This window comes from Grampus griseus, assembly GCF_964374135.1.
Source record: "Grampus griseus genome assembly, chromosome: 6".
NCBI lineage: Eukaryota > Metazoa > Chordata > Mammalia > Artiodactyla > Delphinidae > Grampus > Grampus griseus.
This window is the reverse complement of record NC_139000.1, coordinates 67667367-67692241: the sequence shown is the minus strand read 5'-3', so window position 1 is coordinate 67692241 and position 24875 is coordinate 67667367. Positions and strand designations below refer to the sequence as shown.

Here is a 24875-nt window from a genome sequence, read left to right as displayed (position 1 = left end):
TTGGCCGCACGGAGAGGCATGCAGGATCTTAGTTCCCCGACCAGGGGTCAAACCCATGCACCTGCAGTGGAAGCACAGAGTCTTAACCACTGGACCACCAAGGAAGTCCCAAATGCAGTTTTCTTAAAGTATAGTTCTTGGATTACCTGCATCAGAATGACCCAGGCTACTTTTTAAACATTTCTGGACTATTTCCTGAATGAGGTGAATCAGAATCTCTGGGTATGAAACCGAGTTCCCCTCCCGAGTTTATGATGAACCTCTCTATCCAAAACTGTATTCCATTCCCTTCCTTGTCCTGCCTCTGTTCCCCTCAGGATTGAGGAGAATCAAAGAAGAGGGGGGATTGAAACGGAGCAGGACCCTGTGGGGCCCTCCCAGGTACTAAAGCCCCTCCCTTTCCCCCCGTTTCTTGTTGGTAACAAAAAAAAGGCTTTAGTCTCCTAGGCCTTCCGTGAGTTCCAGAGAGCAGGCAAAGCAGTTGCTAATTAGGGAAATGAGAGAATACAGAAACAAAGAAAAAGCAGCTAAGCAAGAAAAGTAATGACAATAGTTCAGCAATAAAACAGAGTCCTAGCTCCTCCTCAAGGGATACGACTAACCAGATTAAGATTCCTGGGCTTCCCTGGTGGCTCCGCCTGCCATTGTAGGGGACACGGGTTCGAGCCCTGGTCCAGGAAGATCCCACATGCTATGGAGCAACTAAGCCCATGCTCCACAACTACTGAGCCTGTGCTCTAGAGCCCTCGAGCCACAACTACTGAGCCTGTGCGCCACAGCTACTGAAGCCCGCCTGCCTAGAACACATGCTTCGTAACAAGTGAAGCCACCGCAATGAGAAGCCTGCACATCACAACGAAGAGTAGACCCTGCTCGCCGCAACTAGAGAAAGTCTGTGCAGAGCAACAAAGACCCAGTGCAGCCAAAAATAAATTTTAAAAAAAAAAGGACATTGTAAAGCTATACACAAGGTAAGGTATTGTTAATTTTTTGGGTTAACATAATACAGCTGGAAGGAACCCTAGATATCATCTAACTCCTTCATCTTACAGGCACTGAGGGTCAAGTGTATTTACTGCCTAAGAGCACACACCAAGTAATAATAAACAGTGTAGACTCTAGAGTCAAACATACCTGGTTGCAGGCCCAGTCCTACTACTCACTAGTGATCTGGGAGCCGAGGGCCTCACAGAGGTGGAGAGCTGAGTAGTACAGAGTGAGTAGAGTTTGCCAATTGGGCAGGCACTCCAGGCAGAGGCAACAAGGGTTTGTCCAGAGAGAGAGGTCTGTGAGGGAGTGAGCACTGCATGGAGGCAGGGATACAGAAGTATGTAGCTGGTGCATACAGTGCTCTTGTGGAAGGGAAGAAAAAAGGATAAGGGCTGGGGAAGGAGGCAGTTGCCCTACCTCTGGAAGAGGAAACTTCAAGTCAGATTTTCTTTTTCTTGCTATTTTACTATTACTTTGTATCAATAATACACCCAGGTTGAGTTGCTACGAACTCTAAGAAATGTGTCTCTGTCAACAGAGTCTCTCATACTTTGTAGTCCAGGAAGGAAGATCAGGTGGGACTTGGGATATGGCCCGTTCCCTGGAGCCGCTTCTGCTTCCCCTGTGAGCAAGGCTCTCTTGGGCAAAAAGGCTCTGGGTGTGGTTAGAAAACATTAATAATAGCTACCATTTCCTTGGGTCATTTGTAGAGACGTGGATGGACCTAGAGACTGTCATACAGAGTGAAGTAAGTCAGAAAGAGAAAAACAAATATCGTTTATTAACGCATATATGTGGAACCTAGAAAAATGGTACAGATGAACCGGTTTGCAGGGCAGAAATAGAGACACAGATGTAGAGAACAAACGTTTGGACACCACAGGGGGAAAGTGGCGGGGTGGTGGTGGTGGTGGTGGGATGAATTGGGAGATTGGGATTGACATGTATACACTGATGTGTATAAAATAGATAACTAATAAGAACCTGCTGTATAAAAAATAAATAAAATAAAATTCAAAAGTTCAAAAAAACCCACGAATAATAGGTACCATTTCCATGTGCCTGGCATTATTCTGTTGAATGTATTGATTCATTTACTCCTCACAAAAACCTTATGAAGTAAGCACCGCTATTTTTTTCTCTTCTCAACTTTTCAAAACTTTTAAAAAGAGAAGTATAGCATGCATGTAAAAAATAAAGTGTACAGTTTAATGAACTTTCACAAGAAGAGCAGACACATGTAACTAGCACCCAGAATAAGAAAATTACTCGCACACAAAAGGCCCCTTGTGGCCCCAACCAGTTACTAGCCCTCCCCTCCCTCAAAAGCAACTACCAAGCCTTACTTCTGACAACAGAGCTTAGTTTGCTTGTTTTGTCCTGTACTATTTGTAGGCGGCTTCTTTCACTTACATGGCACGTAGTTATAGGTCTGTTCATTCTCTCTCATTGTTGGGTAGTATCCTCAACCTTTTATTATGAAACATTTAAAGCCCCAGAAAAGTTGAAAAACTAGTACATGCAATGAATAACCATATACCCTTTACCTAGAAGATAAAGGGCTGTTATTATTTCCAGTTTTTAAATGAAGGAACTAAGGCAAAGAGCAACTAGGTAACTAGCTCAGGTTATGTCCCCAGGATCTAGTCTCACCTAGCTTGCTACTTAGTCAGTCATGACTGTGGGCAGAATCACCTAATGCCTCTGAGACTGTTTCTCATTATTAAAATGGGAGTGATAATCCCTATTGCACTGAGTTCCCAGATTGTTGGGAGGCTCAAACAATGAGGAACATGTGAAAGTGCTTTGTGAAGAGTAAAGTGGTGTTACTAAAGAAAGTATTTTTAAAATTGTAGGCTCCTGGGCCTTACCCCCTGTAGCTCCTAACTCAGTAGGGCTTGGGTAGGAGACAGAATGTTTAACAAGCACCCTAGGTGATTCTGATGCACTGGTCCCAAGACCAACTACGAAAAATCACCTCTGTAAAACAAAGGTTCTCACACGTTAGAGACCAACAGAATCACCTGGAGGACTTGGGTGTTATTGTTGCCACTAGCTCCATGTTGCCCCAGACTCACGAAGATGAAAGAAAAGCAGGTGCAGAATATGGTGTGCTTTATCCTCTGGGGACTTGGAAAGTCTAGACCCCAACATTAGTCTCTGGAGCCCTCTCCTTCTCAGGTATAGAAAAACAGAAGGAAGCTTGCTTATCCTTAAAGAGGGCAAGTGACTCACAGGTTTAAAACAAGTAAAAGCATGGAGGCATTTACAGGTGAAAGGGCAAGAGCCTTCTGTTGCAAAATAAGAGGCCAGAACAGTGAGAAGTTTAAAAAAAAAACAAAAACCCTCACCATCATCACTCAAATTCCTGTCGTTTTAGATTAGGGTGGTGACATTAACAAGAGGCACACTAAACATCTGCTTAGAGCACCAACAAAGACAGAAGAGCAAAAAGAAGAGAAAAAAATAATTTGATTGCTTAAAGCATTGAAGATGTCAACATAGGAGAAAAAAACCCATACATTTTTGGACTTCCTAACAGTTATTTTATGGAAGTACTGCATTTTGTTTTGAATGACCTGGTGTGTGTAGGCGGGGCGGGAAGACGCAATATTTGGTTTTTCTTGCTGGGGGCCTCCAGATGTGTTCCGTCGTGTATAAAGGATACATTTTTTAATGGGTCGGTTTGGAGCTCTAAATATGCACAGGATCTCTGTGCATGCAACACTAGTTACGTAATTAAGGTAAATGCCTTTGAGGGTTTCCCACAGTTCAAACTCTGTAGCTTGACAAAGCCCGCCGCCAGGTTCCTGCGTCCTCCTTGCCTCCGCTTGCTCCCAATTCCGGAGGCCGAGGACCCGGCGCCAGTTCCCCCTCGCACCTCCCACCCGTGCTTTCTTGTTTACCTTCCCTGAGAGGGAGCAGGGAGGCCGAGGCCCTCGGCGATATCATCAGATCCCAGGCCACTCACTCAGGGAGCGGTCCACAGAGCTCCTACCCGGGATGGGGCAGTTGCACAATTTGTTTGCTCACATAATCTGGTTCAAATCCTGAATTTTACACAACAAGAAACTGGGACTCAGACGTTGATTTGTTTCTTAAAAAAAAAAAATGCCATCTTGCATAGTAATCATAGGCAGCTATCATCCCGGAGTGATTTGGGTTTAAGTCTCGCTGAAACAAACCAACAAACAAAACCAACAAACGGTATTCTCAAAAAAAATTCCCTGTTTTGGAAATTCCGATTCAACTTTAAATCAGACCGATGTTTGAGGAACTGACTTTAAAGTCAAAAGAACAGCAAAACAGCCATCTCTACACGTCCGTCATCATTTAGAATTTCACAAAACTTAAGAAGTTATTATAAATAAGAGTCCAGACGTCACTGCTTCCATTTCTAAAGACAATTCTATTCTGAGGACTGGTGGAAATCAACAGGTTAGTTACTGTTCGTCTGTCCGCGCGACTCCTCCACTGCCTTTTGCAAAACTACAAATCCAGCGTGGGCGCCGGCCGCATTTTTGTCGGGGGAACCCCAGCACCCCTGACCCAGGCAGGGCCCCCCCGCCACGCCCACCCCGAAAGGGGCCCCCACCCTTGGAGGCGGCCCTGCAGTTGGGGGAGGTGGCGGGACTCGGCCCGGCTTCTGGGGGTCGGGTGTCAGGGAGCCGCCAGTCACGTGGCGCGGGGGCGGGGGCGGGGGCGGGGGCGGGGGGGGCGGGGTATATAGCCCGGCCCCGCGGGCCGGGCCTTGTGAACGCCACGCGGACGCGCTGGATCCTGGACTCTGGGCTGCTGCTAGCCGGTGGGTACGCGTCACCTCTGCGGTCCCGGTCCATCGCGGCTCGGCCCCCCGCGGGCTCCAGGCTGGACGCTGGCGGCCTCGTGGCGGTTTCCGGGCCCCGGCTGGGAAGGGGCTGTCTCCTGGGCCTGCGCTTTGCAACCTCGCTTTTGTTCCTTGATTCAGGCTGCTTTTCTGCCCGCTGCCTTAGTGCGGTTGTAGCTTCTTGGCTTGGTTGCGGGTAACAGTTTCCAGTCGTCCCGAAAGGACGTTATTTAAAAGGAAACGCGTGAGAAAATCGTCTTGAAACAGAATTTTGTGGGGGTACGCAGTGACAGACGGGCTATTGGTGCTGGCGTCTGATTTCCGCCTTTAGCGTGGTTTTCATTTCTTGTAAAAGTGGGACCCTTGGCCGGAGGGTGAACTGATTGGCTCCGAAGTGGTGGGTTCTTAACTTTCCAGCTCTGCTGCTTAGCAGTGAGGCTGTTTTGTGTGGCTGTGGGTCGTTGGGGACACTAAATTGACATTTTAAAGCGTCCGGAAAAGTTTCTCACTTCCGCGGAGCACCTCCTTTCTCGTGTGTTTAGTGTCCCCTGAACTAGTTTAAGTTCTTTGACAAAGAAGGAGTAACCACCGCCCCCCACCAAAGTGCTCCATCTTGATCGTCCTGACTGTACAAGATGTCTTCTACTTGGAATATCTCTTTAGTTTTACCATGGGTTTTAAGTTGATTAGCATTTTTGTGGACAGATATTTATCTTCAAAAGGCATCTCTAATGTTCTGGTGGGGAAAACGAATTGAACATTTTAAGTGGGTGACTTGTACACGTGAGCTTTAAAAACCTTCTTTCAGTTTGCCCAGAGGAGAGCTCTGAGAGCCAGAGGGTGGGAAGAAATGCAGACTAAACTTGAATTTTGCTCTACTTGAAATTAGCATTTGCTTCGGTTGGAGAATGAATCTGGGAGTCTTATTACAGTGTCCTGAACCAAGTTTCTCTTCTGCAGATTTCTTTCTCCAGAAGAAAAATGGCATCTGTTGCAGTTGAACCACAGCCGGTATGATTTATAAATAGCAGTTTCTTGATTCCTTTCCCTCCCCAGTGTGTTTTGGAAGTTAAGCTCTCCCTCCTCCTTGGTTGCAGAGTGTGGTGACAAGGGTGGCCAACCTACCCTTGGTGAGCTCCACATATGACCTCGTCTCCTCGGCTTACATCAATACGAAGGATCAGTATCCCTACTTGAAGTCTGTGTGTGAGATGGCAGAGAAGGGCGTGAAGACCATCACCTCGGTGGCCGTGACGAGTGCTCTGCCAATCATCCAAAAGCTAGAGCCACAAAGTGAGTTTTGATTTCCCCCTCAAAATTTAGTCCTATGTACTCATCAGGAGTGAGCCCGGAAGCTGGCTTGAATATGGCGAATGCCAGTGTTATGCCTTAAGCACGCATCAGGAATCCTCAGCCTTTCCTGAGACACATGCTGCCTTTCCCGAGAAACTGCCAGGTGACCCTCAATGTTATAGAAGGCCTGCTTCATAACAGTGGCAGATGCTATGATATTACAAAAAAAAATCCCCCGGAGTTGCTTCTGTGTTGGCAAGTGAGGTCATATGGGGAAAGAGTGAGTGAACTGAAATAGCTGACTTCCTTGAGACTACACAGTATATGTGAACTGCTTTAAGAAAAATAAATAAATAACATCAGCCTACAATTCAGTGGCTTTTAATATATTCACAGAGTTGTGTAGGCATCACCATAATCAATTTTAGAACATTTTCATCACCCCGGAAAGAAACCTCATACCACTTTCTGTTTGGGGTGATGAAAAAGTCCTGAAAATGATAGTGGTAATGGTTGCACAATATTGTGAATGAACAGTATTGTGAATGCCTGTGAATTGTACACTTATACTCATTCACAGTCACTCCCCGTCCCCCTCCCCCCACCTTAGGCAACTAGTAATCTACTTTCTGTCTTCATAGATTTGCACATCCTGGATGTGTAATGTAAATTGAATCATAAAATACGTGGTCTTTTGTGACTGGCTAGTTTTCACTTAGCATAATGTTTCCAAGGTTCATCCAAATTGTAGCGTCATATCAGTATTTCATTCCTTTTTAATATGGAATAATTTAATATTTTATTGCATGGATATATCATATTTTATTCATCAGTTGATGTTTGGGTTGCTTCTACTTTATGCCTATTATGAATAATGAATGCTACTGTGAACACTTGTGCCCACGTTTTTGTGTGCACATATGTTCTGAATTCTCTCGGGTATATACCTAGGAGTGGAATCTTCAGTTTCTCCATATTATGAACTACTTTTGAATAAGGGTTTAAATCATTCCCCCAAGTGGTTATGTCGTGGACTTTTAGGATTATAAGAAACCTTTTAGAGATCAGTTTTCCAACTCTGCTACTTCCCAAATGAGTATAGTAGTAGTTCTAGGCTTGGTCATTGCTGGGGGGTGGGGGGAGCTTGGACTAAAATCCAGGTCTTTTTAGGGAGATCCAGGGTGCTGTTAGCATACTGTTTCCTGGTGATAACCCAAAGTACACTGCCACCTACTGAATTAAGTGTAGGTGAGGATTAAACTAGCATGGAGATGCTAATTTTGAGAGTTTTCATATACCTCGTTCCCTGAATGAGGGTTCAGGTGAAGCCTGGCTTCTCCTGGCATTAACCTTAGGGGACAGTTGATGAGTAAGAGGCTTCTTGGACAGCATCCTACTTGGCCTGTCACTGCCTCTGCTTGCTGCTCCCCCCACCCTTCCCACACCCATATCCTTATTTCCCTGTCAGTAGAAGAAAGTTGCCAGAAACCTGGCAAAAATCTTCTTTCTGAACTAGAGAAACCAGGCAAAGTATTGCATGGTAAATTAAAATGAACATTTTTGCTGTTTTTTTGTAGTAAGAATGAAGGCTCAAGATATATATTCACTCTTACCCAGACCGTTAACATTTTCATCGTTTGTGATTCTTCTAGTTGCCGTTGCCAATACCTATGCCTGTAAGGGGCTAGACAGGATTGAGGAGAAACTGCCTATTCTGAATCAGCCGACAAACCAGGTGAGCTTGGGACAAGCGTGCTGGGACTTGCCACCTGCCATTTTTAAGTTTTATCTGTTTAACACAGGCTGTGCAGACCATAAACAGGTAATACTTGTTTGTCCCCTCAACCTTGGATATATTTTTGAAAGAGTAATGATCACTCCGTTACCTCCTGAACTGTTGTCAGGTTGTCTTAAGAAGCAGAGATGAGCTATCCACCTTTGGGCTAGAATACCTGTAGTCTGATCTCTATTAAATTTGTGGCTTCATCTCTGTAGGTGAAATGGCTTTCTCAAATCACTGATTCCCATGTGGTACTGGATAAATGCAGAGGTGATAAATAGAGCCTCTTCTCACTTGGTACCTGAGAGCACATCTAGTAGGATGGAGAACTGACACCTCTACCTGTGTTTTGGCTTGGGGCTGTGTGCATAGGGCCAGGTGTGCATGATACCTATATCTATACTTATAGGCATGCATGAGGGGCTCAGTATAAGCATGTCAGTGTGGAAAATGCCATTTTCTCTAGAGTACTCCTTGTGCCTTAATTGCTATAGGTTCATCTAGTGTAAAACAAAAACCAAAAAAACCTTGGGCTTCCCTAGTGGCACAGTGGTTAAGAATCCACCTGCCAATGCAGGGGACATGGGTTCAAGCCCTCGTCCGGGAAGATTCCACATGCTGTGGACCAACTAAGCCCGTGCGCCACAACTACTGAGCTCGTGCGCCACAACTACTGAAGCCCATGTGGCTAGAGCCCGTGCTCTGCAACAAGAGAAGCCACCGCAGTGAGAAGCCCGTGCACTGCAATGAAGAGTAGCCCCCGTTTGCCGCAACTAGAGAAAGCCCGCGTGCAGCAACGAAGACCCAACGCAGCCAAAAATAAAATAAATTTTAAAAATAAATAAATAAATTAAGAAAAAAAACTTGACAAATTGACAGATTTTTTATCTGTTTCCCTCATTTGGTCCTCCAACAACCCTTGAGTGGTGGCAAGTAGGGTACTTATACCTGATAAGGAAATTGAGGCTCATCAACTCTCAGTGACTTGTCTAAGACCTACAACTAGAAAGTAAAAGGACCAGATTCATTCTTTAACTCTTCAACTATGCTATCTTAGTTAAGAACTTAACTAGGTTTTTATGCTTCTCACCAGCCAAATGATCTGCCTTTTTCCCTGTAGGTTGTGGCCAATGCCAAAGGAGCTATGACTGGGGCAAAAGATGCTGTGACGACTACTATGACTGGGGCCAAGGATTCTGTGGCCAACACAATCACTGGGGTGGTGGACAAGACCAAAGGAACAGTGACTGGCAGTGTGGAGAAGACCAAGTCCGTGGTCAGTGGCGGCATTAACATAGTCCTAGGAAGTCGGATGATGCAGCTGGTGAGCAGTGGAGTAGAAAATGCACTCACCAAATCAGAGCTGCTGGTAGACCAGTACCTCCCTCTCACCAAGGATGAACTAGGTAATTGGATTTTTTTCTTGAAATAATGTTTTACTTTTTTTTTTTTTTTTTTTTGGTCTGTGCCATGCAGCTTGTGGGATCTCTGTTCCCCGACCAGGGATTGAGCCCGGGCCATGGCAGTGGAAGCCCAGAATCCTAACCACTAGGCCACCAGGGAACTCCCAATGTTTTATATCTTAAAGCAATCTTTCTAAACAGCTTTATTGAGATATACTTTTATATACCAAAAAAATTCACCTTTTTTTCATTCTAAATTTACAGTTACATAACCATCATCATCCAGTTATACAATTTCTATCACCCCCCAAAGATAAAAGATCCTTCATGCCTGTTGGCAGTCAGTCTCCATCCCCCCACCACCACTAATCTTTCTGTCCCCGTAGCAACCACTAATCTTTCTGTCCCCATAGTTTTCCTTCTTAAGGCACTCTTAAGTTTCACACTGAGTTGTACGTAGTAAGTCTTGAAACTTCGGGAGAAATTAGCCTAGAGAAATACTTTCTATAAATGGATTGTCCTTAATGGGCTGCTGTATAGAATCATTAAAGATTTAGTGCTCACTCTGTGCCAGGTAAGAAGCTCTAGTGGGAAGAGACCTGTGTAGGTGACATGTGTCACATATAGGGATGTGTTCTGGGCTGCTAAGCCCAGCAGCAGACATGAGGCATCTTGGGAAGAGGGGTGCATGATTGCTAGATGGGTGAGTGGAATCAACAAAGTCAAGATCCAGGTTAGATTCCAGGCCTTGTCACTTAGAGCTGTGATCCTGGACTCTTTTTTTTTTTTTTTTTTGGTCACTTCTATGTAACTTCAGAAAAAGAAGCCAAAAAAGTGGAAGGATTTGATCCTGTTCAGAAGCCAAGTTATTATATCAGACTGGGATCCCTGTCCACCAAGCTCCGCTCATGGGCCTACCAGCAGGCCCTCAGCAGGGTGAAAGAAGCTAAGCAGAAAAGCCAAGAGACCATTTCTCAGCTCCATGCCACTGTCAACCTGGTGAGTACAACTTCCTTTAAAGGCATCTGAAGTGAGTTCATTTATCTCGAGGATTGGGAGTAGACATATCACGAAATGCAAGAATTTTAATCTTACCATATGAACAATCCAATAGAAAAATGGGCAAAGAGTATCCAGAAAACTCGCAGAAAAAAGAAAGTATAAATAGCTGAAATATCAATATATGAAGTGGCGTTAATCTTACTCTGAGGGGTCAAATGACTGATTCCGGTTTTGTCCGATGGCACTGGCAAAGTTAGACGCTGTGGGCGATGGTGTAGAGAAAGAGCAGTACTTGTGTTCTTGTACTTCCAGAGGATTCAAGAGGCTCTTATAGGAAAGTTACAGACACACCTATGCCTGGAGCAGCTTTCCTTCTAGAAACCTATCTCACAGATAAGTATATTTGTTCAGAATTGCAAAAGAGTATAAACAGTGCACATCAACTAATAGGGGACTGATTACATTGATACATCACAAAAGACTACTGTGTAGCCCTTAAGGATTGCCAAGTTACAGAACAGTATGTATTGTATGGCCATTAGAAACCAGTTTATTCTTGGAAGGGGAAGTAGGTGGCTGGCAACAGGGAAGAGGAAGTTCGAGTTCCTTTCTCTTTTGTAATTTTATATTTTACACGTATTAAATTTCAGTTGCCTTGCCTATGTTAAACTGGAGGTAAATTGGAGACAGTGGTTTAATAATTAAATAAGAGGCAATAAGTACTACGACTGCTTGGTTGACTTACACATATTGATAACAAACAACAATGCTATCAGGGATAGGTCTCCTTAAAAACCAAGAATTGCTGTAAGAGCTGATGTTGGCTGATTTACATCATGGATCTGAGAACAGGCTAACAAGAAGGTCTGACTAGTTTGTTCCTTTGTCTTCTTTCAACGTGTTCTAGATTGAATTTGCCAGGAAGAATGTGCATAATGCCAACCAGAAAATTCAGGGTGCTCAGGATAAGCTCTATCTGTCCTGGCTGGAGTGGAAGAGAAGCATCGGCTATGATGATACAGATGAGTCCCACTGTGCTGAGGTGAGACAACTGGGACAGAGTCATCCACTACAGCTTCTGAAGACGTTCTTACTATTAAAACTTCTTACTAGAAACTTACTAATAAGTTTCTTATTATTCCTCTTAGAATACTCTATCAAAAGTTTGAACAATACAGTATACATAGGTTGCCTGTTATGTGACCAAAAAGCAAAAATGTGCAACTTTATCTAACAATTTACAGATAGGCATGTTGTCCCTATCAGGATACAACTAATTGAGAAACACGAGCATTGCCCTTACAATGGCTATAGACTAAGTGAATATAGGCATCTTTACGGTCATAGTGGTTTTTTGATAGCATAAATATAGTTACTATGAGAATACTACATAGGAAGGGTACTAACTCAACCTGGGAGTGAGGATGGGTGAGTCAGATGGTTTGCTGGAAGAGATGAGTGGTAAGCTGAGACCTAAGGGGTGAATAAACTAGGTGAAAAGGCAATAAGGGGACGAATGTTCCAGACAGAAGAAATAGCATATTGTAGCCCTAGAACGTGGTCCTTTGCATTCCGAAAGCTAGTATGCATTTGCCCTTGAAATCAATATTAACTGTTTGTTCATATCATATCTCACTTGAGGAGAGAATATCTAAGTTGCCCTACTAATATGGAGTGTATTTTCCTTCTGTCCGGTCTCCCCTGTTAGGTTTCTTCAGCTTAAGACCATGAACTTTGAAGACTCAGGCACTAGTTCAAATCCACACTCCAGCTGTTAACTGGGGCATGTTATTTCAACTCTAAGCTTATGTTCATGTTTATGAAATGTGAAATAATACTGCTTCACTCAGGGTTGTTATGAGGATTTTAAAAAGTTAAAGAATCCACATGTGTGGTGGATGTATAACCAGCTGACTGTAAGTGAACTAATTCATACATAGGACTGTTGGATCCACTGCTAATTCTTAAACTTGTCTTATTTGCAGCACATAGAGTCACGTACTCTTGCTATTGCCCGAAACCTGACTCAGCAGCTCCAGACCACATGCCACACCCTCCTGTCCAACATCCAAGGGTTACCACAGAACATCCAAGATCAGGCCAACCACTTGGGGGTGATGGCTGGTGACATCTACTCAGTGTTTCGCAACGTTGCCTCCTTTAAGGAAGTGTCTGACGGCCTCCTCGCTTCCAGCAAGGGGCAGCTGCAGAAAATGAAGGAGTCTTTAGATGATGTGATGGATTATCTTGTTAACAACACACCCCTCAACTGGCTGGTAGGTCCCTTTTATCCTCAGGTGGCTGAGTCTCAGCGTGCTCAGGCCCAAGGTACAGCCAGGAGGCCCGGCAGCCTGAGCGCAACACACATTACACCTGTCCCTGTCAGCAATGCACAGGGCAGCGAGCCAGATGAACCCTCCTCTTACGTTGAAACCTGCTAGACAACTCTGAAGTGGGGAAGCAGCTATCGAGAAAAAAAGGTCCTCTATTGTAGTCATTGCCAACTGGATTAAGAGCTTTAAAGTTTCTACTTTAACGGATGAGTTCTGTTGTTTACTTGGCTGGAAAGAAAAGAATGATAGACTGTTCAGAGCCTGTCCAGAACTCACAAAATGTCCCAGTGCATTTATGGCCTCATTCTGTTGCCACTGTTGCTGTCTGTTTGTATTGAATAAAAACACCTTCATGTGGGCTGTTGTATGAACTGGTGTCTGCTCTGGTTTGCTCTGAGCAGGCCTCGGCACTGGTTTGTCTCACAATGCATGCTTGTGCACCCTGAGTTTTTTATTTTTCATAAAGGAATGCCCCCTTTGAATTCAATAAAATTCACTGCAGAATAGATCACTTTTATGCTGTGTGTTACATGTGCTTTTAGTGTGGCTTTCTTGGAACTGCTTTGCCTGCATGACAGGGTTATTAATACACACGAATTCAAATGGGCTGTTGGGGAATTTGTAATAACATTGGAAGACTAATGTTAAAAATGGAATGTTTGATAACAGGTTTTAAACAAATTAAAAGCTAATGTTCCTATAAGAATTTTATTAGGTGGTGGTGGTTCCTTTCATTTGCCCATTTACTGGACCCCTGAGAACAGGTTTTTAAACTAGCAGAAGGAGCCACTTATGACTGACTGCCTTGCTGAAAAGAAATCAGAGCTGAGAGGAAGCAGTGACTCTGCAGCAGTCTCACGTAAAGATAGCAGTATTTCTTGCCAAGGGGCCATCTAACGTGTAAGGAATGAGATTGTTCAGTGTCCAGTCTCAGCTGGACTTAAGGTACCATGTTGTCACATTGGGAGAAATCACTAACCTCAGCTGTGGGTGAAATGCCTTTAGAAGACTACATGAGAATAATTAGAAAAAAAAGACTTTGGACCCCCTGTAGAAAAGGGTTCTTCCTACCTCCTACCTAGGGTGTCCAGACTTCTAATCCCCTTAATGTGGGTTAATTATTTAGGAAATATGGATCTCCTCATGACAAAGCTGCAGTATGCCAAACTTTTTCAAAAAAGCCAGTCTTAGAACTCGTGAAATAGAGCTGCCTGCTTCTACCTGTCATGCCCTTCAGCAGAACTGAAGTCTAAGTCAAATTTGTCTCCTCTTTCTACCCTGCTTCACCCCTGTCTCCCCATGAAAATGAGGAAGCAGCGTATAACTTTACACGGACTTGTGTGAATGAACTTATCAAAGCTTTCTAAGTTAGAGAAATGAATTTTTTCCCCTTGAGGTAGCTCCAGGAATCAGTAAACATGTGAGCTCAGTTGGAGGGACTCCCTGAGATACTTGAAGCTAAGGAACCTCTGGTTTCTGGGATGGTGGACTGTCAATGATTTATGGGCTTCCAGGGTGGAACCAATCCATGCACTGGCCTGCCCATCCCTAGTGACTGGTTTTTCTAGAGACTCTGCCTCTTAAAAAAATTTTTTTTTTATTAGTCCTAATTGGATGTGATCCTGCTGTTATTTGCCTCAAAACTTCAAGGCTGGTATTTTGTGGTTGATTCTAAATGGTTGGAAAATTTATATACTACAGCTGTACACAGACTTTCTTATACTGAACATAAACCTTTGTGTTTCCCCTTCATAAGAGTTGTAGTACCTACTGAATTGCTTAGGAAAAAGAGACTGTTCTCAAAGCTGTTCTTCATGAGCAAGACAGAATATAAAGAGACCTTAGTTTCTAGAAGAATACCACTGCCCTTGGTTTTGTCTGTCTGACTCTGTGTCTCAAGTTTGTGCCTACACGCATTTCATTTTGTTGTCAACATGTCTCAGAATTTGTGGTGTCCTCGTTTTATTGTTGCATAAACTGGCAGTTTTAGTTTAACAAACTTTCCCAAAGAGGACAATTATTTTGAGGGGAAAAAAGCTGACTAAGCCTAGCACAGTCTATAATTATGGCAGGTTCTTGAATATTTGGCTACATGAAGCCTGGCATAGTGTGCCTGAGTGTACAAACCTACTTCTTTCCTTTGCATGTAATTATAATGTGAACTTTCTAATTAGTTCTGGGCAAAAAAGGGAACATGGTATATTAGCCATTAATGTCTTAGCCTTAGTTTTATCATCTGTAAAGTAAAATTAGTGATGTTTTTCAACAGATGGAAGTGAAGTGTTTGAGGATGGGGTGTCTTTCTATTTTGCACTAGTCATGAGGATACCTTCTGTGGGACAGTGACACATAGTGTCTTTAACTGGCCAGTTCCAGAGTGAGTAGTGAGTATATAATATCAGATCATGATTGGGAAAATATATCCACTTTGATAAGGCATGATAGATATTGAAGGAATAATGAAGTGAAACAGGAAAAACTGAAATTTGGTTTACCTGAGATATCCCTTTTAGAGTATCATTTAGCTCATGGAGATGACTGGTGAGGGAAGGAGGAATAAGGAGAAGGATAGATATTTGTGCACAGATCTAAGAAATGGCATCTAAATGATGCCTGGGGGAGCAGGTGGGGGATGGAAAGGAGGGCTCTTGCCAGCCTGACCTTCCTGGGCTCTCGTGGACTTGAGACTGGGCCAGCTGGGCCTCAGTCCTGATCCAGCTCCAGGAGTGACGTAGCACAGAGGCCTGCATGGGTGATGGTCTTGTGAGATGTCCCTGCCTTATAAACCAAGGTATTTGTTGCTTGTATCTCAAAGGGCAATACCTTCATGCTGTAAGTGTCCACCTTCCCCAAAGATATCCTATAATGTAGGATATCCTATCATATTTTCACAGTTGCTATTTAGTAAGGAAAAGATGCTGGATAATTCCACTGTTGGATGTCTAATTTCCCAGGCTATCCTGTAGCAGCCTACTTCATCTGAAAGATGGAGAAACTGGAAAGGAAATAGTATCGGACTATTCGCAGAGAAGGAGAAGAATAAGAAGTCATATCAGGCTTGAGGTCAACTTAGACCAAAGAAAGATGTTTTATGGTATCTTTCCTGTTCCCCTTGCTTACCTTTTGAGATTCTGATGCCATACCCTCATGTTTGAGAAGCTACCAATTGCTAGAAGAAATTGTGTCAACTGGACCCTTACTGGGATAGGTTCAGGTCATATTTTTAGGGCTGGTTGGGGTTGAGGCCTTCTTGTTCACTATCCAGGGGTTGCTGAGCAGAGGCTCGGTGCTCAAGTGGAAAAGGCAGACTAGGAATATCACACCCTCAATTGATGATAAGGTAGTAAGAGGCAGGCAGCCCATGGCCCTGTTGAATTTGACAGGTGAGATTGCTGATTAACACAACGCATCTTTAGTTGTTAAGACTGTCAGGAAGATGGCTAAGTGGAATGATAGGGTGGCAGTGTGAAAGCACAGTGTTTGGGGGAGGGGAGACAATTGCCTGGGATTTCTCCTCCATGCTTAACTTGGTTAAACTGGGCCTACAGATTAGAGAGAAATGGGATATAATATAATGAAAGGTTTTAAGTCTCACAGAGGAGCCTCGTCTTGTTGTAGAATAGACCTAGGTTGTTTAGTTTGGTACAGATTTTATGAAAGTGCTGTTTGAGAGAGCCATATTAACGACATGAGAGCCATATCATAATATCTATGTTTTTGGCTAACACTGAAAAAAATGTTTTCTAGAATTTAAGAAAGTGAGGAAGGTAGTAGATAGTGTTGTTAATTGATATTTTACAGGAGTAATGAATAGTTTAAATGGTGCTTTTGTGTAAATGTCAGTGATGAAGAAATGGTTACCATGTAAATTATTTTTTCATTTCTCTTGGGTATATACCTAGGAGTAGAATTACTAGTGGGTCATATGGTCACTCTATGTTTAATTGTTTGAGGAACTGCCAGACTGTTTTCCGAAGTGGCTGCACCATCTTACTTTCCCACCAGTAGTACATGAGGGTTTTGATTTCTCCATATCCTCGCCTACACCTGTTATCTGACTTTTTGATTCTAGCCGACCATTTTTTTTCTTTATTTTTTTCTAGCCAACCAGTTAAATTATAACTTAGCATTAATAGGAGTAGATGTTGAATAGTATGAATCAAGCACTTTTCCCTTTTCGTTGTCTACTCAGGTTAGAGCACAGGACAACTCAGTAAGGAGGTAGCTAATGTATCTATCAGACTGACTCCCTTGTATGAAATGGCCCTAGTGAGCTCTCAGCATGGATAAAACCATGCCGTCTGTCAGTGAGCATTCCTCTGCCCTCTTTATCTATGCCAGGGATTATCAACTGGGGACACTGATGAAATGCAGATTCCTGGGTTCCACCCCTACAGAATCTGGTTAGTAGGTCTGGAGGTAGTACCAGGCATCTGCACTTTAAAAAACCATCGCTTAAAAAAAAAGAAAAAAAAGACATCCTAGGTGATTCTAATGCAGGTGGTCCAACGATCATACTTTCAGAAATGAAGGAAACAGGAAACAAATGATTTTAATCTGAAACAAAGATAGGGCTAGGGTTACCTACAGTCCTACTCTTTCCAAACAAGAAATCTGGTGTGGGCTCCATAAAATGTCTTACTTTAAAAAGAGCTGCACGACTTCCCTGGTGGCACAGTGGTTAAGACTCTGCACTCCCAAGGCAGGGGGCCTGGGTTTGATCCCTGGCCAGGGAACTAGATCCCACATGCATGGTGCAACTTGCATGCCACAACTAAGGATCCCACATGCTGCAACTAAGGAGCCCACGTGCTGCAACTAAGGAGCCCGCCTGCCACAACTAAGACCTGACGCAACCAAAATAAATAAATTAATTAATAAATTAAAAAAAAAGAGCTACTCTTAATTTACTTTAGTTAACAAGACCCTTGGGAATTCCCTGGTGGTCCAGTGGTTAGGACTCTGCACTTTCACTGCTGAGCCTGGTCGGGGAGCTAAGATCCCACAAGCCACGCAATGTGGCCCAAAAAAAATAATAATAAAAACAAAATTTAACAAGACCCTTGGTGTAGACTCCATAAAATGTCATTTTAGAAAGACCTACTCTAATTTACCTTAATTTTAAAAATTTTGTATTGAAGTATAGTTTACAATATTAGTTTCAGGTGTACAACATAGTGATTCGAAGTTTTTGTACATTACACACCATACAAAGTTATTATAAAACATTGACTATATTCCCTGTGATGTACATTATATCCCTGTGACTTATTTATTTTATAACTGCTAGTTTGTACCTCTTAATCCCCTTCATCCCTCTCCCCTCTGGCAACCACTGGTTTGTTCTCTTTATCTGTTTCTGTTTTGTTACATTTGTTCATTTATTTTATAGATTCTACATATAAGTGATATCATGCAGTATTTGTCTTTCTCTGTCTGACTTACTTCACTTAGCATAACACCCTCCAGGTCTATCCATGTTGTTGCAGATGGCAAGATTTCATACTTTTTTTTTATGGCTAATATTCCATTGTGTGTGTGTGTGTGTCTATCCATTCATCTGTTGATGGGCACTTAGGTCGCTTCCATATCTTGGCTATTGTAAATAATGCTGCTATGAACATTGGGATGCATATATATTTTCATTTTATTCAGATAAATACCCAGAGGTGGAATTTCAGGATGTATGGTAGTTCAATTGTTAATTAAAAAAAATATTTATTTATTTGGCCACGTTGGGTCTTAGTTGCGGCAGGCGGGATCTTCCTTGCAGCATGTGGGATCTTTTTAGTTGTGGCATGTAGGATCTAGTTCCCTGACTAGGGATCGAACCCAGGCCCCTGCATTGGGAGCAAGGAGTCTTAACCACTGGACCATGAGGAGAGTCCCTAATTGTTGATTTTTTGAGTAATCTCCATACTGTTTTCCATAGTGGCTGCACCAGTTTACATTCTCTTCAACAGGGCATGAGGGGTCCCTTTTCTTCACATCTTTGCCAACACTTGTTATTTTTTGTCTTTTTGATGATAACTATTCTGACAGGTGTGAAGTGATACCTCATTGTGGTTTTTCTTTTTAATAAATTTATTTCTTTTTAATTTGTTTTATTTTTGGCTGCACTGGGCCTTCGTTGCTGCCAGCAGGCTTTCTCTAATTGCAGCGAGCAGGGGCTACTCTTCCCCTTGCGGTGCGCAGGCTTCTCATTGTGGTGGCTTCTCTTGTTGCAGAGCACAGGCTCCAGGCGTGCGGGCTTCAGTAGTTGTGGCATGCTGGCTCAGTAGTTGTGGCTCGTGGGCTCTAGAGCACAGGCTCAGTAGTTGTGGCGCACGGGCTTAGTTGCTCTGCAGCATGTGGGATCTTCCCAGACCAGGGCTCGAAGCCATGTCCCCTGCATTGACAGGCAGATTCTTAACCACTGCGCCAGCAGGGAAGCTCTCTCATTGTGGTTTTGATTTGCATTTCTCTGATGGTTAATGATGTTGAGCACTTTTTCCTATACCTGTTGGCCATCTGTATGTCTTTGGGAAAATGCCAATTCAGGGCCTCTGCCCATTTCTTAATTGGATTTTTGGCTTTTTGATATTGAGTTACTGTCTGAGTTTTTCCTGTATTTTGGATATTAACCCCTATGGGACATATCATTTGTAAGTATCTTCTCCCATTCAGCAGGTTGCCTTTTCATTTTGTTGAAGGTTTCCTTCACTGTGCAGAAGCTTTTTAGTTTGATTTGGTCCCATTTGTTTATTTTTGCTTTTGTTGTCCTTGCCTGAGGAGACAGATAAAAAAATATATATATTACTGAGACTAATGTCAAGGAGTGTGTATTGCCTATGTTTTCTTCTGGGAGTTTTATGCAAATTAGAAAATGGCACCTTATCCTCAACACTTGTAGTGCCACCTTCTGGAAAATTGTCATAATAAATACAGGAATCAGTGAAGTTTATGAATGAGTGGTGCCCCCTTATGGTTGTATGGTGAACAACCTGCAAAAATTATGCAACTCCCTGGAACCCTGGCATGGTCACTTGGTTTTCTTGAAAAGAGTGTCCTTGCAGGGAGGGACTATGGTTATTTCAGCAAGCATGTGATTCTGAGTTTGGCTTCAGAATGCCTGATGGGCATTCTCAGCAAGAGACTCCTTACACTCTTTCTTTGATGGTCCAAACTATTGTTGTTTATGTCAATGGAAAAGGAATTTATCTTACAAATCTGTGAAGTGATTTCTCTTGTGCCACATTTCTAAAAACCCTATGAAGATGGTCAGGCACAACCACTACATTTTAAATTAAACTCACCACGGAAACTTGATAGACTGTGGCTACTTCTTAGCTGCTCCACCCTCCCCTATTTCCTTCCCAGCCCCCCAAATAGGTTTTGGTGATGGTCCTGAATAATGAAAATTATATACTCTGATTCATTCTGGATATATGGAAGATGAATAATCCATATGGCTCTCCTAAATCATCTCAAGGACTAGAGCTACTTTTTTTGATGGTTGGTGAGGCTTTTTTCCTAAATCCTAAGTGTGGAATCTCCAGTCTTCTGCAAAGAACTCTACTGTAGGCCAGTAGTTACCTGATCTATAGGCGACTTTGGAGGTTTGTGTGTGTAAGAGGGTGGTATTTAAGAAACTGAAGAGAATGAAATTTATTGAGCACCTTTTACAAGCTAGGCGTATACTATCTTTACTCCTCATTTGCAATGCAATCAATTTGGTATTTTCCTCACTTGACAGGTAAGGAAACGGAGGTTGAAAAGAGTTAAGTAGAAGAGTGGGGATTTAGTCCAATGTCTTACTGATGTCAAAGTGCTTATTTTTTCCATTCTAGCCACTGATAGGAGACAACTGCTGCTTGCTTCCTTATCTGGGATCCAGAAAATCCCTCTCTCTTTATCTTCTTGTGTTATAGCTTCCTGTTCTATTTTACATTTATTAAAAACAGAGTGATAATGGATGTTAAAATATACATTTAATAGAAATAGATCCGAACAGAGAGCTAAGCAAGGTACATCTTTTAACTTAAAAAGGCTAAAATTGCAATAGTTGACTTGCCTGGGTAATGCCCTGAATCAATTTATATAAGCAGTGTTGGCTTTTGTGGATGTCAGATTGGGTATAATCTTTGAAAAGTGAACATTCATGAAGATCTAGAATGTAGGTTGATCTCCCCAAATAGAAAGCTCAGGAATAAATAGTGGAAGTGTTTACCTCAGACCAGACAGTCCTCTGAGCTCCTGAGTTCTTACGGAAAAGTGCAATAACGGCCACAAACAGCCAGGTAAGGGGCCCAAGAAAAAGCAAGATTCTCGCTTCGTGTTTTGTTTTGTTTTTTAACTGTTTTTAAAAATTGTGGTCAAATATACATACCATCAAGGGTACCATTTTAGCCATCTTCTTAAGCGTACATTTGTAGTGTTGTGCAGCCATCACCACTATCCATTTCCAGAACTTTATTAGCATCCCAAGCATAAACCCATTAGACAATAATTCCTCATTTTCCCTTCTATTTTTCGATGAATATTTTTTGTTGTTGTTACTGTTAGTTTTTTTGCCTCTATCAGGTAATCAGCTAATTTTTTCCTCTGCTATCAAGATTTAGCCTTCAGTAACTTGTTATACCTTACTAATTTTCTGCTTCTAATCTTCTGTTGGTTAAGAAATATTACTTGGCTTATCAAAATGGTATGCAAAGTAACGGTTAATAGAACTTCTTATCCCTAAAAGCCTTTCCTATGCAGAGAAGAGCTAGGGCTTTGTGATGGCTCTTTCAACTATTCAAAGACCTTTTTGCTTCCTTAGTTCCTAGACACTTCCCAAAGGGTTTATAGGATGGAAAATCAAACTTATGGAAAAGAGGAGTATTATTGGTTTTAAGAGAATAATAGATAAATAGACAGATGAATAACCAGAAATGCTTTATAGCTTGTAGTTTCAAAAGCTTTCATTTAATTCCTTCTACCACTAGTTGGTTTCCTTTTAAAGAGAAGTTTCCTTAGTGCTTTTATAATATGAGTGAATTGTGGAAATAAGACTATAAACATATCGAAGACAGCATAGTTATGGACAAAGTAAGGTTCATGCACATGCAGTAATTTATGTTTCTAAGAGCTCACCTGGACTTGACAACTCACTTCATTAGTGTTTGTTTTAATATCCAAGATTCTTCTTTTACAGGTACTAGATTTCAGTGTCACAGACTTGACATCTGAGGCTGATGAAATTCCAGATATTATAGCTTTGGAAGAGGAGGATGGACCAAGTCATTCACATGCCAATTGCCCTCAGCCTTCTCAGGGCAAAATGTTGAATAACTAATAAGAAAAATCTCCTTTTGCTGAATACACAGTTTGTGTCACATTAAATTTCATGTTTGCTCATGTGTTTATTCCTGTGGCTTTGGGGATTAATCTATTGGGAGTTAATCTGTTTTTTGGCTACTTGGTCTTAATTGGTAATGAAACTCTGATTGACCCAAACTTCTGTAAAAGAGTCTCGTTCTGCATCATATATTATTTTATATAATTCTTCAAAGTTTAATCTTTGAAATGCCTATAATAAAAATGGGCTTATAATCTTGAATCAGAGTTTTTTTTTTAAACACTGATATAGTGGACTTCTTTTTTCCTCCCAGGATTCATTCTTGTTTCTTCTGGTAACAGCACCTTTATGTTTTTTTTGGGGATGTGGTCTCAGTGCATCTGCTAGTCAAGGTCTTTTTGCTTTCCCCTGGCCTAGGGGGTAGGCATATGACTAAAAAACAGGTCACTTGGGAGGAAGCATATCATGATGGGTAAAGGCTCAGACTCTGGATTCCAATCTTGGCTCTTCTACTTTCTAGTTATGTTACTTTAAACAAATAACTTAGTTTCTCTGTACCTCAATTTCCTCATCTGTAAAATAAGGATAATAGTAGGTTTGTTATGAAGAATAAATAAACATTTATAAAATCTTAGAGCAATGCCTGGCACAGAACAACATTAAATAAGTATTAGTTAAATAAATTGTAGAAACAATGGCCAAACCAGTATTGAGGAGCACCCCCAGTGTCCAGATTGTAATTCTTTTTCATTTGTCAGAAAGAGGTATTGTAATACCTTTTCCCACTAAAAGAAATCAGTGCTTCTTGGAGAAATGGCTGATTCCAGGTGTGAGGCAGGAAATGTACAAAATGAGCCTTGAACTTCTTGCTATTTCAGATAGAAAAGAAGCTGATTTATTGGGAGAGGTTCCATTAATTGGTTCCATTAATTGGAAGAGGTTCCAATTAACTAAGGATGGGACAATCTGAACTTCAATAGGGATAATAATTGCAATAGATTGAACCCCATCAAATATGAACCCCATCAAAATCTAAATATATCTCTATCTATCTATCTATATAAACAACCTAATTGGTCACTTTCAGGGGATGATAGCAAACCAATTATTATCTTGAAAACTGGTAAATAAAATGAAAGAATCGGGACTTCCCTGGTGGTGCAGTGGTTGAGACTCCGCACTCCCAATGCAGGGGGCCCGTGTTCATTCCTTGGTCCAGGAACTAGATCCCACATGCATGCCACAACTAAGAGTTTGCATGCTGCAACTAAGGGTTCGCATGCCACAACTAAGGGGCCCTCGAGCTGCAACTAAGGAGTCCACCTGCTGCAACTAAGACCTGATGCAACCAAATAAATAAATAAATAAATAAACAAATATAAAAAAAAAGAAAAGATTAGGGCTGGAGGTACAGTTTAAAAAAAAATAAAATGAAAGAATCAAGAATTTATCCTTTTTGGGAATTCCCTGGCAGTCCAGTGGTTAGGACTCTGTACTTCCACTGCAGGGGGTGCAGGTTCCAGGAACTAGGATCCTGCAAGCCGCACATGGTGTGGCAAAAAAAATTAAAAAAGAATTTATCCTTCTTTATGTCTTCATCACTAGGTAAACAAATAGTAAATGAGGAAAAATCTCTCTCATAAAAGTATTCCTTCTGACAAATGAAAAAGACATGATATCTTAGTCAGTTAGGACTGCTATAACCAATTACCTTAGACTGAGTGGTTTAAACAACAAACATTTATTTCTCACAGTTCTGGAGGCTGGAAGTCTGAGATCAGGGTGCCAGCAGAGTCAGGTTTTGGTGAGGGCCCCCTTCTGGGTTGCAGAGAGTTGACTTCTCTTTGTATCATCACATGGTGAAAAGAGCAGAGAGAGGAAGCAAACCCTCTTGTGACTCTTATAGTTCTATGCATGAGGGCTTCACCCTTATGACTGCATCTAATCCTAATTACCTCCCAAAGACCCAACCTTCTAATACCATCACATTGAGCAATAGGGTTTCAACATATGAATTTGGCGGGGGGGGGGGGACACAAACATTCAGCCCATAACAAATGACAAATGAGAATTTCAACATTTTGCAATCACCTGTGAATAATGGATCTAAGCACTTAGCATTATTGCTTGTCAATGGCATAAACAGAGATATTACATATTTCCTGATGAAAAAGCATATACCAACCATCATCTAATCTTGCCAAAGTGATCATGCATGAGTCCAATCAATCCTCTGGATCCAGGTGCCAATTTGAACAAAGTACAGAGGACAGGGACAGTGGAACATGTTGAACTGTACCATGAGGATGCAATCAGTGAAACCCAGACTAGGGGATATTATTCAGGTCAAATAGCCCTGGTTCTTCAACAGATTAATTGTAAGAAAAAGGGGAGGGGGAATGAGAAAAATGTGTAATTAAATTATATTATTAAAAACAAACAAAAAGATACATGCACTCCAATGTTTATTGCAACACTATTTACAGTAGCCAGGACATGGAAGCAACCTAAATGTCCATCAACAGAGGAATGGATAAAGAAAATATGGTACTTGGGGCTTCCCTGGTGGCGCAGTGGTTGGGAGTCCGCCTGCCAATGCAAGGGACACGGGTTCGAGCCCTGGTCTGGGAGGATCCCACATGCTGCAGAGCGGCTGGGCCTATGTGCCACATCTACTGAGCCTGTGCTCTAGAGCCTGCGTGCCCCAACTGCTGAGGCCCATGCACCTGGAGCCTGTGCTCCACAATGGGAGAAGCCACTGCAGTGAGAAGCCCGCACACTGCAACAGAGAGTAGCCCCCGCTCATCACAACTAAAGAATAGACCATGTGCAGGAATTAGGACCCAAAATAACCAAAAATAAATAAATAAATTTTTAAAAAAAATAAGATATGGTACATATATACAATGGAATATTACTCAGCCATAAA

At 42.1% G+C, this 24875-nt stretch overlaps 1 protein-coding gene across 2 annotated transcripts; it reads left to right on the top strand.

The window, feature by feature from the left end:
- Window positions 1-4718: 4718 nt before the first annotated feature.
- Window positions 4719-22169, top strand: PLIN2 (perilipin 2). Of its 2 annotated transcripts, XM_082656323.1 has the most exons (9): window positions 4719-4795; window positions 5777-5827; window positions 5914-6109; window positions 7762-7844; window positions 9010-9295; window positions 10110-10291; window positions 11202-11336; window positions 12280-12570; window positions 21803-22169. In XM_082656323.1, exons 2-9 carry the CDS (start codon window positions 5798-5800, stop codon window positions 21941-21943), a joined length of 1344 nt encoding a protein of 447 aa, XP_082512449.1. In that variant the 5' UTR covers window positions 4719-4795; window positions 5777-5797; the 3' UTR covers window positions 21944-22169. The 2 variants fall into 2 exon arrangements, with proteins under 2 accessions (XP_082512449.1, XP_082512448.1); XM_082656322.1 differs by lacking the exon at window positions 21803-22169 and having other exon boundaries at window positions 12280-21794.
- Window positions 22170-24875: the final 2706 nt, after the last annotated feature.

What these genes read in the sequence shown, in the direction of transcription:
- PLIN2 (XM_082656322.1), top strand. Translation starts at nt 5,798, where the DNA reads ATGGCATCTGTTGCAGTTGAACCACAGCCG. An exon ending in TCTCACCAAGGATGAACTAG is followed by an intron (nt 9,296 to 10,109) that starts GTAATTGGATTT and finishes ATGTAACTTCAG; the next exon opens with AAAAAGAAGCCAAAAAAGTG. An exon ending in ATGAGTCCCACTGTGCTGAG is followed by an intron (nt 11,337 to 12,279) that starts GTGAGACAACTG and finishes TCTTATTTGCAG; the next exon opens with CACATAGAGTCACGTACTCT.